The sequence below is a fragment of the Sycon ciliatum genome, chromosome 12 (assembly GCF_964019385.1).
Source record: "Sycon ciliatum chromosome 12, ocSycCili1.1, whole genome shotgun sequence".
Taxonomy (NCBI): domain Eukaryota; kingdom Metazoa; phylum Porifera; class Calcarea; order Leucosolenida; family Sycettidae; genus Sycon; species Sycon ciliatum.
The window spans coordinates 17,692,674-17,709,519 of record NC_088654.1 but is presented as its reverse complement, the minus strand read 5'-3'; the positions used below and the strand labels follow the sequence as shown (position 1 = coordinate 17,709,519).

The window sequence follows — 16,846 nt, the reverse complement described above, 5'->3', positions numbered from 1 at the left end:
TGTAGAAGAAGAGCTATAGTTACATGTACATGCGAACACAAGCCCCCCCCCCCCCCCTCCCCCCCCCCCCCCCCCCCCCACACACGCACACCTCAGACCTCAGACCTGCCCATCGCGGAAGCGATGATAGCGAACAGCTATGTTAGACATAGCAACTTGTGCTGGGATTACACCATTCAACAGTTTGCAAGGCTGATGAATTGACCGCCACTAATTTTAGCCTGGTATCCACCACACAGCTGATTGAAGTGGCTTTATCTGGCCACACACACACACACATACACACAGACAGACACTGACCCCGTAGTGCGTGAGCGTGTTGATGCGCTTGTAGTATCCCTCCTGCACAGTGGTGATGTCCTCGTCACGGAGTATGGTGGGCGACGAGCTGCTGTCGCCAGTATCCATTGCTGCACAGCACAACACAACAATCGGATACTAATCATACACAGTTTTTCGATGTATTTTCTAAACAGTATTTTTCGTGATGTATTTTCTAAACAGTATTTTTCGTGATGTATTTTCCAAACTGTATTTTTCGTGATGTATTTTCCAAACAGTGTTTTTCGTGATGTATTTTCCAAACAGTATTTTTCGTGATGTATTTTCCAACAACAGGATAACAATAGAGAGGTTGTGCATAACGAAAATTCGTAACTTAGACGTAGTCTGGGCACGAGTAACGAAAAAGGAAAGGAACTTTCGCGAGGATGATCGCGAAACTTGAAGATCTTACGTTTTGAACTTTCGCTTCTTTCTCGCAAGCTTCTGTATACATGTACATGTAGCTGTGTTGATGCACGTGGTGTCAAGAGTTTTTCGCCATGGCCTTTTCAAGTCGTTCTGCGAGTTCTTCCTACTGGGCATCCTGTGGAGCTGATGGATCTCTTTCCCGCTCTCTCAGCGATCCTCTGTCACCTGGACAGCGCTCGGCTAGTTCTGTCAGTTCTGTCAGATCTGGAAGTCCTGTCAGTGCTCGCCCTGTGACAAATTATTCTGCTGAATCCTCGCAGCAGAATTCTGCCACTTCGGCGTCTTCGTCTTCCCCTGCGACGTCTCAGCGAAGGACATTTGATCTCGCGATGGACCTGGCCCTTCTCAGGCAGCTCCGTTCTCACGACAAACCGTTTCGACGAGGGTCTCCAGCCATGGAGACCGTTGCCTGTCAGCTGGGAGACTTGAGCCCAACTCAGTTCGGTGGTGTGCCTACACGTGGGCCGGAGTGCACACTTGCACTTGATTCAAACAGCGGAAAAAGTACTCGAAAGGGTCACCATGGTAACACTACGTTTTTCGTTGAGCACAACAGATTTTCTTTACGAATTTTCGTCACTTCCAGATGGCTCAGATTCCGAAAGATCTTTACGAATTTTCGTTATGCACAACCTCTCTAATCATACACAGTTTGCTTTCACGGTGAGGTATTTTCCAACTGATGATCATCACAAGGAAAGTTCTTGCAAAACTGTTGACCTGCCTTGCCCTGTGTGACAGGGTAGTGACTGTGCAGATACTAATAATCATAGCTTTACAGTTTTTTCCTTCAACAAAACCAATGTATCTCCAGGCACTGGGGTGAATAATGGAGTGTGGTGGTGGGGTCCATTAAGCTCAGTGCTCAGTGGACCAGAGGTCTCGGTTTCATAGCTCCATGGACGCACCAAAGGGAGATCGGGTAGGGAAAATGTAATGGTATCCAGACGGTACGGTCTGGATCCAAGTCTTGGCTGGAGCATAACAAGTGTGTACTACACTATTGGTTTGGAGATACTCCCATGATAGGTACCAATTTACCTCTGGAGAATCCGTAGGGGCACAAGCTAATCAGTTCCACTTACCCAAGTCTATGGAGGCCAGGTCGGGTCTCATTGATACTGGCGATGTCTGCATATCAGCAAGTAGAATAATAATAATTATGCCCACAAGCACATACCAGAAGGGCACGCATGCATGCACGCACACGCACGAACGTACACACACACACACACACACACACACACACACACAAACATGCGTGTACATACACACACACATGTGCACGCACACACACACACACACACACACACACACACACACACACACACACACACACACACACACACACACACACACACACACACACACACACACACACACACACACACACCTTTGACCTTTGACGCCCATCGCCGGAGGCGATGATAGCAATGCTACTGCAGAAGCCATAGCAACTTGTGCTGGGATTGCACCATTCAACAGCTTGCAAGGCTGAAGAATTGACCGTCACTATTCAGCCTGGTCTACACCATACAGCTAATTGAAGTGACTTTTTCTGGCTAGTGAATCCCTATTTTTGGTCTTTTTTCCCGCACACACACCACACCACATACTCCGGCATGCACTGGATGTTGGTAACCACCCAGGAGAATGAAAGAAAAGTCAGGAAGAGTCTGAGAAAGAGAAGAAAGACGTGTGTGACCATAATCGTCGGGAATCGAACCCGCAACCTATCGATTGGAAATCGCTGCACATACCACTGCACCATATGGGACACACACACACACACACACACACACACACACACACACACACACACACACACACATGTGCACGCACACACATGTGCACACACAAGTGACAGAACCGCACGGGCGCAGAAACACAGTCCCGAGTCCAGAGCGAGTGAGTTGATTCTAACACGCTACACACATCGTTTCTCATGAGCAATTTGTGAAAGCGCAGCTCATCAGCTACTTCGTTGTTGTTGATGTTAGCAGCAACGCGGGATACAGCCGCCAAACACAAGGAATGGGTACACCATTGCAAAATGGTGTACCGAACACAACACCTCCCCTCGCCGTGAATCTGCCCTAGGCATTACATGACGGATACCATACATTTCCACCACCACACACATACCTTGTACGTGGCGTCCATAATCTTCTCCTTTGCTTGTGAGATGGTGTCACAATCTTGCAGACGCACGGGGAACGAGGAGCCCTCGTCGCCGCGATGGAACGTGCACATCAACTCCTTGTACTCCACCTGTTCAGTGCCCGGGTGAGAACACCATGCAGCAGAGCGGAATTCAGTCTGAGCTTGCCACGTATCACATAGTTACTGCTCGTAACGGCTAACGTGGTCAGATACATGCCGCCCATGCACACACGCGTGCACACGCACGCACACACGCGTGCACACGCACGCACGCACACGTGCAAGCACATACAAATACCCCCCCCCCCCCCACACCTCACACACACGCAAACATGATGTACGCACACAAATATGTGTCGCTATACATGCACCACCAACAAACGTATACACGCACAAACACGTGCCGCTATACACCCACACCGTGAACACACATAATACATGCACAAACACGTGTCGCTATACACACACACGCAGCCAATTAAAATTTCAAAATTTACGCAGCATCCATTCACATACATACACGTATGAGTGGGGTGGTCAAGAACTCTCACCGGCTCTCGCAGCAGCTTCTCCTCGCTGAGCGAATACCTTGCTTCACCCGTGAGCGCATCGCATGGTCCTCGCTCTGTCTGGCTCTTGACAGCTTGGTAGAGCATGTACAGAGGTCGACCGGCGTGCATCTGCGGTGCATAAGAGAAAGATGGAAAAGTTCGCACGTCCGCGTTACCCTCGGCTATTCAGATGTGTTGAGAAACACAACCAGCTTAGGAGGTTTCACAATGGCAGGCCACCACCATTGTCAGGGTGGCAGATGGACAAGTCTTGCAGTTAAAGGCATGGTTATAAGTTGGTTCGGATGATGATCCAGTGGTTCACTACCCATCTCAATGTGCATGATTGCCTCTCTCTCTCTCTCTCTCTCTCTCTCTCTCTCTCTCTCTCTCTCTCTCTCTCTCTCTCTCTCTCTCTCTCTCTCTCTCTCTCTCTCTCTCTCTCTCTCTCTCTCTCTCTCTCTCTCTCTCTCTCTCTCTCTCTCTCTCTCTCTGGTACATTTCCTATGCGAGTGTGTGGTACATTTCCTATGCGAGTGTGTGGTACATTTCCTATGCGAGTGTGTGGTATATTTCCTATGCGAGTGTGTGGTGCATTGCACGTGTAAGGGTGTGGTGGTGGTTCCTTTCGCCTTCACCTGTGTGTCGCGATCCCAAACGAACTCTTGTCTGTCTTGCCGCATTTGTATGTGTGTGTGTACTTGGGTGAATGTGCATGCATGCAACGTGAGAGTGCCGTGCCCATGCTCTCATTTCCCCACATTTCTGCGCCACCGTGCTGCCCGAACATACCCGTATATAGTCGTAGAGACAAAACGTCAGCCAGTTTGCCAGCAATTTCTCAGCCACCGTCTCCATCCTAAGGGTGGGTGAAGGAGCACGCAACACAGACCAAACAGTAGATCACATACAAGCCATTCGAGCTCAATTCAGTTTGGTGCATTAGTGGTCCTCTCCCGGGGAGCCCACAGGAAGGCACACAACGTGCATATCCTGGTTATGCAGGGCGGGAAAAGCCAGTCCAGTTGGTCAGGACATGGCCGGGCCAAATTTTGGCCACCAACAAGTGTTTGCTGCTAATAAAACAGAAATGTCCAATAAAGTGCTCGATGCCTAAGGGAAGAGCTCCTTACAGCAGGAAGAACAGGAAGAACAATTCGTTGTTTCACGCACGGGGCTATCACCCCCGTTTTCAATTTTGAGTGTTCAAAGTGCCCCTTTCACTCCAGCGAATATGGTTATCGGGGAACAGTAGATGGTGGATGTGTGCCTTACCGTCTGAGCAGTAACATGGGATGTGAGCGTTGCACCGAGGCCTTGATCAGATCAGCCAGCAAGCACTTGAGAACCCTACCACAAGAATAGTATCGGTGTGCACGCAGACACACAAACACATACACACACACACACACACACATACATACGAAACAGTAAGCTACGTCTGCAGAACATTCGTCCAAAATGGGCACCTTCACTTTTTGGTTTCTCCCACGGCAGGCAGGGTCAGTGTCACTTAGAAGTCATAGACAAAAAACGGTTGCAAGGAGAGGAGAAAGAGAGAGAGAGAGACACACACACACACACACACACATGCACAGGAGCACGAACGCACGCGCACACACATACACACACACACACACACACACACACACACACACACACTTATATACCCCCCCCCCACACACACACACATTTATCAAATACCAGTATACACTACTCACTCTGTAGCGTATTCCATCTTGTCGTGCAGTGCCACCATGAGTATGGATGCAAATGCAACTCTACGAGACAAGGCAAGGCAACAGGATTCACATGCAGGATTCCCATACACACAAGAACACTTCATCGCGGAATTTCAAAAGCGCTTCAACGAATATACAAATCCACAGTAGACCAACCAGAACTCATTTCCCCGATTAGATATTAGATTCATAGACAGTAGTGATTATGGCTAATAATAAATTATTATAATATGAGAGGCATAGAACACTGCAAATATGCTGTACTGCATGAGTCAATGTCGCAAGTGACTCAAACCTGGATCCGTACAAGCCAACAAAGATTATTTTACTAATCATCATCATCAACCGAACTGAGCAAGCTGCCAAGCAAGCATATGTATCGTACGTCACACAAGCACAGACTCAAGATCATCACCACTCGCGCTCACAACGCACTCGTTCACAAACCGCTTAACATGCGTCCTCGACTCACCGATCCTTCATGCTGAAGTGCGCCTCCATGGCATGGATAAACGTGACCAGGAATTTCTTGTTGTAGACCAGTGATCTCTGGAAAGTGGCCAGTGTCCGGCGAGTGTGCTCTAGACGACTTGGACCAAGATGCTACGCACACAAACAGCAAAGAAACAACAACAACAACAAAAACAATGGCAGCCTGCAACCTCCTTGTTTACTCATCCGTTCACTGTTTATTTATTTCCTTTATTTATTTTTTTACTTTTGAGCTGTTATTCGGGTAAAGAAAATAGTAGGGGTCAAACGGGTGTACCTTTAACTAACGAACGGGTAATTTTCTTACCGGGCAGGTTAACGGGTACCCTTTAGCAGCCATGTTTTATTTTTGCGCATTTTTTACATAAATCATGATTTTAATTTATCTGGTCTCAGGTTGCATTTTGATATCACATTGTGATTCGCGAATTGATTTGTGTCTTATAGTTGCAGAGGCAGACCTACTAGGTGCGAAAATGCAACAACAATGCAGACATCCAGGGTGGAGTTGTAAATAATTGACTCCCGCTGGGAATGCGCGATCCCAGCGGTGTTGTTCCATACTGGCTGGATCATCGAAATCCAAACGGGTACCCTTTTACTAACGGTACCAGAGATTAACGGACGGGTACCCGGAACACCCCTTTGACCCCTAGAAAATAGTGTGGTGTCACATCTTTGTCCTGCGACAAAATTGGAGTAGAAAGCGATCTTGGCACATGGACAATGGAACCAATATGGTCCACATCATGTGACCCATAGATGCAGGGGTTGAGTGGAGTTGGAACCAACATGGCTGTCCCCGTATGGTCATGTGATAGATGTGAAATCACTCTACAACTAAGACTGGCATGCCCCCTTGAGTTGAGCATGAAACATCGGGAATTGCTCTACACTCGCTAAGGCTGCCGATTGGCTGTTTACATGGTTACAACCTTGCTATATACAGCAATACAGCAGAGTACAGGTGTCTCCAATGGCCAACGTACCTTCAAGCGCTGTCCCAGTGGCTGCAGGCTGGGATGATCGTCGCCAGCGTTCGGGAACAGTGACCGGATGGCGTACTGGTGGAAGGAGAGATAGGGCAGATTGTCGTCGGCCGTGCTGATACCGTGATCACCGAGGTCTGTCATGAGATCGGTGAAAGCTGGAAACAAGCAAGAACAAGTGTTACGTGCAAGCAAAGTCATAAATATTGGCAGTCAGTCTCACGACGAGCCAGGAGATGTTGAATAAATAAATAAACAAAAGCAAAGTGCACCGGTCATCAGATTTTACCAAGTGCAAGCTAGATAGAATGCCACAGCATGGTTGTTGAACCACATAAAAACGTTAAAAAGAGAGTGGTATCTTGAAGAGGAAAAATGAGTGAGTGATTGAGTGTGTGAGTGAGTGGAAATATGTTACGAAATTCGATTTGCTTATTATTTCCGCACGTAGTTGCATACTATGGTTCTTGTCTGGTCAAGGGGTGAAGGTTAGTTACAGCAAGAAAGAGACAGAGAGTGAGCGAGTGAGTGGCAGTAAGAAAGAAAGAGAGAGTGAAAGAGAGAGAGAGAGAGAGAGAAACAGAGAGAATGAGAGAGACAGACAGACACAGAGAGACAGAGAGCAGATGAAGAGGACAAAACGGACGTAGAAAACAAACAGCTACACCGTCTCCACACTGACCACTTCGGCACTCCGTGGCGACCGATGACTCCAGGTTCTCCATACGGTTGATCATGCGAAGCACCTCATTCTCGGCAACCCTGGCACGTTGCTGGCAGTAGATGAAAAGCAGGAGGAAGATGATGAGCAGGAACGCGGCTCCTCCCGCCACACCGCCTGCAATGCCCGTCACCTTGTCCTGTTGTTCCTGTGCGGACGCGGTGAGAAACTCTACGGGTCCGACGTCGAAGCGAAGATCACGGCCAACGTCAATCTGCAACACACAGAAACCACCGTCGGTGAAAACAAACCATGACTCGAGAGCACATGTAGCGGGAAGGAGGCTTGGCCATTCAAGGGTGCCGGGTGGAAGAAAGGGGCTTCGTCCGCACCCTTCGAAGGGTTTAGATCTATCCTTTGCATGGCCAGGTACAACAGTGCGAGGAAATTCACTTACCGTGACCATGTATGTACGACGTCCTTGCGAGGAGAGATTGCGTGGTACCTGACAGATGATTGTCTGGACAACAGAATACAGACATGCATGCACACATACACATACGCACATACACATACACGTGCACACACACACACACACACACACACACACACATACACGTGCACACATACACATATGCACACACATATGTGAGCACACACACACACACACACACACACACACGCACACACACACGCACACACACACGAACAACAATGAGTGAACAATAGCTTTTCGATTGGAAAGGAACTGAAACATCATTCGCTGGCTTCAGCATATTCCTTTACGTTCACCTTGCCTCTTTGTGGACCATGAAAAAATCACATCACACATTGAGAAGTAGTTATTGGTCGGTAAATAAATACACAAGAGGTGATGTGCTCACTCCTGTGCACTCATCCTAAACATACGTGATGTTCTGTGATAGACACTGTATGAGCCAAGCAAATCCTGGACGTTTTTCTACCATCGCCCTCACTACTAACATGCTGGAGGTGTGTTATGTCTCGTTGGCCATCGTCTGCAGTGAGAGAATGCGAGAAATGTTCTTTTTAGTTGGGTGCGGTTTCGCATCATTTGCTCATCGCTCACGGAGTGTGACAAATAGGCGTGTGGAATGGTTTGGTGCAGTGTGGTGTGGTGTGGTGTGTGTGTGTGTGTGGGGGGGGGGGGGGGGGGGGTACTGTAGTGTAGTGTAGTGCTGTAGAGTGTGGTGTTAGCTCACCTCGCCTTCCACAGAGCTGACTGCACACAGGTTAGCCTTGTGGATATCACCAACGTATATGCGATACTCAGTCTCTGCAACGCTGTCCAGATTCTGACCCTGCGCATGCATACAAGTACACATACATGGACATGTACATACAAACCACGCACGCACACACACACACACACACACACACACACACACACACACACACACACACACACACACACACACACACACGTGCACACAAAGTCACACATACATCATTGGACCATTGGGCGCCCATCGCCGGAGGCGATGATAGCGATGATAGCGATGCTACGGAAGAAGCCATAGCAGCTTGTGCTGGGATTGCACCATTCAACGGCTTGCAAGGCTGAAGAATTGACCGCCACTATTCAGCCTGGTCTACACCACACAGCTATGAAGTGGCTTTTTCTGGCCAGTGAACACACACACACACACACACACACACACACACACACACACACACACACACACACACACACACACACACACACACACACACAGACACACACACAAATACACACACACTCTCTCTCACACATACACACACACACACACACACACACACACACACACACACACACACACACACACACACACACACACACACACAACTTGGTAAGCTGAACTAAAACGGTCGAATCCAACCAGGCAAGTAAGACATAGGTTGATTGGAGGAATGACCTTGGTGGAACTCATCCATGAAACATATACCTACTCCAGGGTGCCTCCTTTCAGTATCACTTACCGAGACCTGCATCAGGTTATTAGAAGCGTCACCGAGGAACTTGGAGTCCTCGATGATCGGGTCCTCCGCCACGCCAAAGTTGTTGGCAATCTCCGTCTGGTGGCCGTCGTGGAGCAGCACCAGTCGTGCGTATGGCGTGGTGTAGCTGAAGCCTGGCAGGAGGCATCTCGCCGTCGTGTTCGTACGCGCTAGACACAGCTACACACGAACACAAACACAAACATGGCACAGCAGTACATGTTAATTAAGAGAAACAGCTCAGCACAACCTTACTCTAAAAAGAATACTAGTACTCGGCTACTGAGCCAGTAATAAATGTAAAAAGAGCAGCCTGTCAGTTTTGTGCCCTATTATCGTACTTACTGTGTATCATCTTGTCACAGTCGTGGATAATTGCTGCATAACTCGTTCTCATGTGTTTTCTTCTCTTTTTTACTAAAACGAAGAATTTACAATAATTCACGGTTGGCGCTATACTCAGCTAGACTAAGCGTTCCCGCATCCGTAGTAACGCCACCACCCTCTAGGATGAAAGACGTACATGCAGCTCCTAAGCAGTGGAAGGTGAGCAGATCAGACCCAGCGCCAAGCGGCCAAACACAGGAAATCCCATTGAGCAGCACTGTACTATCAGTGGTGACCCGGCATTATGCTATACGCTAGCTGGGCTGTATATCACCCGGCACTATGCTATACCGTAGCTGGGCTGTATATGACCCGGCACTATGCTATACGGTAGCTGGGCTGTATATGACCAGGCGCGTGCGGCGGTGCCGTTCAAGGGGGGGGGGGGTTCCGGGGGCCTCCCCCGGGAAAAATTTCAAAAAATTTCAAAAAATCCTGCATTTTGAGCGAAGAGGGGGAATTCCGGGCACCCAGGAACCCATACGGGGCACGCGCCTGATCACAAATGCTACAATCCATGGAGGTATGTCATACCCATGTCTCACTGTAATAATATCACACCCCACATACACCGGCCTTTACAGAAGACCCGCACGCACAGTCGGAAAGCGCAGAGAAGCAGCATCGACACGTCGCCTCACCGTGGAGTTCTCCGTAGTTATCTCGTCGGTAGTATCACGCAGCATGATTCCCATGTCCCGCACAGCACTGAAATGCCTGCCTCTGATCTTCAGCTCAATACCGCCACTGTGGAGGAAGATGAAAACGAACACAGAAGTGCTACTGAGTGCATGCTAAGCTGCTCAGTAAGAATCATGCTACAATCATTCCAATCATGTACAGACCAGTCTCAACCTCTGTTAATTAAGATGGAAGGTGTATGGATCGCATTATCACCACCATGCAAGTACTGCCAGGAGTGAATAAGCTCCCAAGACTGTGCAGCTTTGCATATGGGCTGTCCGACGGCGAAAACTCTGATCGCGTGTCACAGGTATGATTTGTACAATGTAAACAAAGGCCAGCAGCGTGTGCGCAATCCGAGAATGTTGCATGATCATGCTGATGACTCGCAAGCCGAGTGGGTTTCCATTCACGCATGCACGCACGCACGTACACAATTACACACGTACACAATTACACACGTACACCTGTCCTGAACATTGCCGTAAAACGGTCACATGTCCCCTCATACGAGGGGCCGGCAGACATGGGGTAGGTCGTTGAATACGGTACGCAGCACGCTCCGCAGGCTAGCGGCCAACGAGAGTACACACACACACACACACACACACACACACACACACACACACACACACACACACACACACACACACACACACACACACACAAACACACACACACACACACACACACACATACACACACACCTGATAATGCCGCTGGTTGGCGTGACACCGCCAACACCATGGACAACGGGATCCCGGTAGTAGAAGAAAGGTGTACTGGACAGGGTGCTCTCGAATCCGTCAATCTTCAACTTCACATAGCCGCTGGCTTTACCTGGCAAACAGAAACAAGAGAAATAAGCGACGTGGAGACAATAATTTAACGATAGCAATGAATAATATTAGTTCCGCGGTCATGCCACACAACAAAGGAGTCCCAAAGGAGGTTTAACCAAAATCGATTTTCTTGTCACTCTCATCAGTGGATACAATAGAGGTTGGACAATTTCAACTTGGTGAGATTTTTAACGTTGACGTCAAGTTTAGATCCGCATGTATGGAGTGTAAGCATGTGCTCACATGGACAAGCTGCATGCACGGATACACACAACACACCAACATGCATGTACCCACCCAACCGCCCCCCCCCCCCCCCCCCCCTCCACCCATACATACACATACAAGCACACATACAAAAAAACACACACCCAGAAACACAAAAACACACACGCACGCAGGCACAGCCACAGCCACAGCCACGCACGCACGCACGCACGCATACACGCACGCACGCATAGACGCACGCACGCGCACACATATTGTTCTGCGATAAGTAAAACCCCAATCATGATCAAGAGCACATCAACGCCACTGCCAGACATTCACTGACCTCCTTGTCTCAGAGTATAGGGAGACGCATAACACCAGATAGTAGATCTATTCCTTGGTCTGCAATGGAACACATGCGGCAGAAAACAACAGGTGACGAAAAATCATCTACTTCCACCTCCATTTACATCCACATAGGGCAGATAATGATCTGACTAAACTATGTACTGGATTTCAATCAAGCACAAGATCCTGAAGATGGGCCTTGCCCGAAAATTCGATTGATTTAATATCTCCTTTATCTTTTAGTGATTGGTGTAGCCCAGAGACCGTTTGGAGAGTGTTGTGAAGATGTATGGGTATAGTGGATGGCTGCAGTGGACTCTTCGCATTTTGAGAAAAGCACAAGATGGATCAATAAGTATAGGTACACAGTCCAACCGGTGAGAGCACGGCGTACTGCAATCATATAATACAGATCATGCGATTGCCTCATACACTGCCATAATGGAAGACAGGCGAATGGCAAACTGGGAGAAATGTGCACCGAGATACTCTATCCTAATATGGAAGCCAGCTGAGTGGCAAAAGTGATATTTCATGGACTTGTGAGTGGCAAAAGTGATATTTTATTGACTTGTGAGTGGTGAAAGTGATATTTTATTGACTTGTGAGTGGTGAAAGTGATATTTTATTGACTTCTGAGTGGCAAATGTACTATGATGAGTCACTCGCATAACATCTATAGGAGACGCTCACATTTTCGGCAGGTCCTGGCAAAGTGCCGGCGGTCGATGATGGCAGTGTGTATTGGCCAGCCTGCACGGCTGACCAGCTAGCTCCACCTCCACGTCTCGACCGGTGTCCAATCCCGAACCTGCTCACACATACACACAAAACACACACACACACACACACACACACACACACACACACACACACACACACACACACACACACACACACACACACACACACACACACACACACAAGGAAGACAATAGGCAAATGGACAGCCACAAAGCGCCTTACCTACAGCTGGGATCTCCCTCTCTGCGTAGATGGAAACACTACACTGTAAATATACAAAATGTCGGCGCTGCAAAATTTCGGCACTTCACTATTTTTTGACATTTCGGCGGCGATTTATTTTCGGCGTGGGGTAGAGGGCATGGTATAGTGCGACAGATGCTGTGAAAAATTTCATCGGCGTTTTAATTTAGGCGTTTTGGGTCGGTGCCGAATATAGCCGAAATTAAATAGCTGCCGAAAATTTGTATATTTACAGTACACAGAACTCAGAATGCTGGTTTGAAACCTTGAGCTCACACATGCTATTATACAAAAAGTGCATGCAGCAGGCCACCTACCCGATAGTGTTATGAGCGAGCCTCCAGATTCGGACGCCATCGCAGGATGTACGGCGCGAAACTCCGGTAGCTGTAGAAAAAAACAGAGACACACATGAACAGCACACATGCACGTTCACACGGTGACCTTGAAGCCAGCAGCGGCAGCAGCATAGTTATACGGCAAGCCTGGATATCGGCTCATAGTGGTTCAGTAAATACATCATCTCATTTCCTCCGTGTGCAGCGGCAAAGCCTCCGCACAGCAATGCCAAGCCAATTTGCCACATGAGCGAGTTTGCCGACTCAACTTAGCTTAAAGGCTTGTCAGGTTTAGGCACCCAGTAAGCAGATCCACTATCCTGCCTAACAGTAATAGCATACTGCTGGGCTGTAACATCCCTGTATCCAGGAGAACACTATATCACGCTCTGTGAAACAGGAGGTCTGTAATGCCTCTTGCCCCCACCCCGGGCCCCCAGAATTGACTATGGGCTAACTTTACTTTACCAGGATAACAAACACACAGGATATCAGCATGAAGGATGCTGGTCAAATTGATTCAGTGCATCGAGGCTCTCCGCGTTCATCTTCAGCTGCTACAATGCATGCAGCAGAGCCATACACTAGCGTACGTACGGCTGACTGACTTACTATGTAGTCGAACATGACGGCGGTTTCGTTAGCTGATGATCTGGTGTTGCCGTACAAGCTGACAGTCACTACCCCTGGGCCTTCGGTTACGGTCCGTTTGCCGGTCTCACACTCCAAACTAACAACAAGAACAACAATAGCAACAACAGCAGCAGCAGCAGTGACAACAGCAGTGGCAACAGCAGCAACAGCAGCAACAGCAACAGCAGCAGCAGCAGCAGCAGCAACAGCAGCAGCAGCGACAGCAGCAGCAGCAACAGCAGCAGCAGTAACGATAGACACAAACACAGTCACAGCAGCAGAAAAACATAATAAAACAATAATTCAGCATTGCTATGATAGCCCTACATAGTGAGCCAAGTGCTCATTATATGTGTGTGTGCCGTCACCTTTGCCCCCCCCCCCCCCCCCACCAAAAAAATAACCAAATTAACCATAATGTGTCATTGGTTAATTATAATCAAGAACACATTATGGACTCCTTAGGGGACATTTCGCTTTGCCAGAAGAAGTTGGTGTTAAGATTCTGAAGATGAGGAGGACGTCATGGCACTAGCATTAGTACCACAAGGATGGAACCCGATGGCCACACTTCAAGACCGTGTGCCGAATTGGCTGACACAACGTTCCCGCACACCGGGCGTCACGCTCGACTTTGGTGACGAAGAGCACGTCACGCCAAAAACATGCCTAGATAATTATGTGTGTGACTGACGCTGTCATAGAGGTCACCGTCAAGAAGACAAAAACGGTTTTCCGCTATCGACTAGAAAACCTCGGCCTAGGCTTCCCATATGCACGAATTCGGAAATGGGTGCCAATTGCAGGAAACGAATTTCGCGTGCTATTTATCATGCTTATTGCGATGAGTATTGTTGCTAAGTCAAGCATGGTAGACCACTAGACAATGGAGTGGCTGCTGAAGACAGTGGCGTTCACTATGAGTATGCCCAGAAATAGGTTTCAACTGCTGCTATTGTGTGTACACTTCACCAGAAACACCACTATAGCTAGAGGCCAGACCGGACAACAAATTGATCACCTAGCAAAGATCATAAAATGATTCCCGACCGTTTTTGCCCTGCGTACCCTTCAAAACACTCGCCCACAGATGAGCAAATGGTTCGCTTGAAGGACTAGCTGACGTTCAAGCAGCATCTTCCAAAGAAGCTGATGAAGTGGGGAATATAGGCACACGGTGTGGCAGCTTCGACATCAAGCTACGCTTCCGAATGGGAAACTTACACCGGCAAAGATACTGGAAACAACATACCACAATGAGAGCTAGAGGACACGTCAAAGCGTTGACAATGTGTTCCTCTAAAGGAGTGGCCCATCGGAGAGCCCAGGCAACAGTCGGCTCCCGTTGACACTGGTGCCGTAGACATGGAGAATGCACGGCTGACGAAGCGACATTTTCAAGAGAAGGTTGAGAACTAGAAGGGTGCGTGCTGCATTTGCAGCCAGCGTCCGTACCACAGGAACAAACCATCTTCAAGGGCACACCGGGCGCCAGCAAACGATGTGGCCTGGAGAATACTTCCACCGATTCCACACACTCCACAATTAGCGGATCGTCCACCACGATTTGAATGGCCGACGGAGCGAAATTTTAAAGTGAAGGTCAAGAAATCGAAGCCTGACTGCTGCGTTTGCTGCACTGGTACTGGATGGAGTACAGGATTAGCTGATGCCGGGCACTGAGGAAATAAAGTGAACCTTGGAAATAGGATGACTTTAATTTATGCCCATTTGGGATTTAGAACTACAATTTCGAATTTTAAACACGTGGTGTGGAGATTACAATCGTAATAATTATGGTGATGAATCATATTTTAAGTGAGCACTGGTATCACAAAAAAATTTCAGCCGCAGCAAATTTTCGGCCAAACATGACCAGGCCGAAAATAGGCGAAAATAAATATGGGCCGAATATTCGTTGACTTTAATACAGTAACTATTTCCTTTTTTTCTTCTTTTTTTTCAGTCCCTCCTATTTCCTGCTCAGTAAGGTTGTGACTTAGTACTGAAGCTGCACAATGGAAAATCTTTCAACAGACTTTGGATGATAAATTTTACGCAAAAAACACCACCTGCAAAAGGCTCTGGAAGTTTGCAGTGCGTGAAAGAACTGAAGTGTGTTGTGTACAGAATGTTACTCTCTACAGTACAGGAGGCATATCTGCAGGAATACTAGTAGGTCTTTATGCGGCCTGGTCTATCCATGACCCAGTCTATATACGACCTGGCCTATATACGCCTGGTCTATCTATGGCCTTGTCTACCTACGACCTTGTCTACCTACAGCTTCGTATATCTACAGGCTGGTCTGTCTACAACCTGGTCTGTAAACGGCCTGGTCTATCCATGACTGGTCCCTATACGACTTGGTCCATCTATGACCTGGTCCCTATACAATCTGATCTACCTATGACTGGTCCCTATCCAACCTGGTCAATCTGTAATTGGTCCCTATATGACCTGGTCTACCTATAACTGATCCCCATACAACCTGGTCTATGCATGATTTGGTCCCGAGCTGACCTATCCATGACTGCTCCCTATACGACCTGGTTTATATATGACTGCTCCGTATACAACCTGATCTATCTATAAATGGTCCCTATACGACCTGGTCTATCTATAAAAATCAATGGTCCCTATACGACCTGGTCTATCTATAAAAATCAATGGTCCCTATACGACCTGGTCTATCCATGACTGGTCCCTATGCAACCTGGTCAATGCATAAGCGGTCCCTATAGACCTTATTCGATAAACGTCACAATCACGTGAACCGGGGTCCCGGGAACCAGGGAGTGGCAAGAGACCTGCACTCAGTGCACAGTGGACTCGACGTGGCAACGTAGGAGTAGAAAAATACCGGTATTTTACTACTCCCTCGTATGACTGGGCCTTTCTTGCCACTCGTTCACGTACGCGTGCGCCAGCTTACGACAAATCCCTGGAGGCGAGTCCAAAATCACGTTATCGAATAAGGTCTATACAACCTGTTCTATCCATGGACCACCACTCCAGTGCTACTCACCCGCGTGCCGGAGTGTAGGACTTGACTGCGCACTCCGCCT

The 16,846-nt window shown here is 48.2% G+C and overlaps 1 protein-coding gene across 1 annotated transcript in view; it reads right to left on the bottom strand.

Annotated features, from left to right (window-relative positions):
* The window catches only part of LOC135828137 (plexin A3-like), a 44,913-nt gene that overhangs the window by 8,304 nt on the left and 19,763 nt on the right, over positions 1–16,846 (bottom strand). The window contains exons 20-39 of the mRNA XM_065340569.1: positions 16,807–16,846; positions 13,758–13,875; positions 13,125–13,194; positions 12,514–12,631; positions 11,816–11,874; positions 11,128–11,260; positions 10,378–10,483; positions 9,332–9,529; positions 8,575–8,673; positions 7,809–7,871; positions 7,373–7,625; positions 6,691–6,848; positions 5,682–5,812; positions 5,189–5,248; positions 4,743–4,817; positions 4,260–4,326; positions 3,468–3,596; positions 2,899–3,024; positions 1,839–1,884; positions 301–410 (exon numbers count right to left, since the gene is read on the bottom strand). The exon at positions 16,807–16,846 is cut by the window's right edge and continues 103 nt beyond it. Of these exons, the coding sequence (XP_065196641.1) occupies positions 301–410; positions 1,839–1,884; positions 2,899–3,024; positions 3,468–3,596; positions 4,260–4,326; positions 4,743–4,817; positions 5,189–5,248; positions 5,682–5,812; positions 6,691–6,848; positions 7,373–7,625; positions 7,809–7,871; positions 8,575–8,673; positions 9,332–9,529; positions 10,378–10,483; positions 11,128–11,260; positions 11,816–11,874; positions 12,514–12,631; positions 13,125–13,194; positions 13,758–13,875; positions 16,807–16,846 (2,159 nt within the window). The remainder of the gene's footprint in view (positions 1–300; positions 411–1,838; positions 1,885–2,898; positions 3,025–3,467; positions 3,597–4,259; positions 4,327–4,742; positions 4,818–5,188; positions 5,249–5,681; positions 5,813–6,690; positions 6,849–7,372; positions 7,626–7,808; positions 7,872–8,574; positions 8,674–9,331; positions 9,530–10,377; positions 10,484–11,127; positions 11,261–11,815; positions 11,875–12,513; positions 12,632–13,124; positions 13,195–13,757; positions 13,876–16,806) is intronic.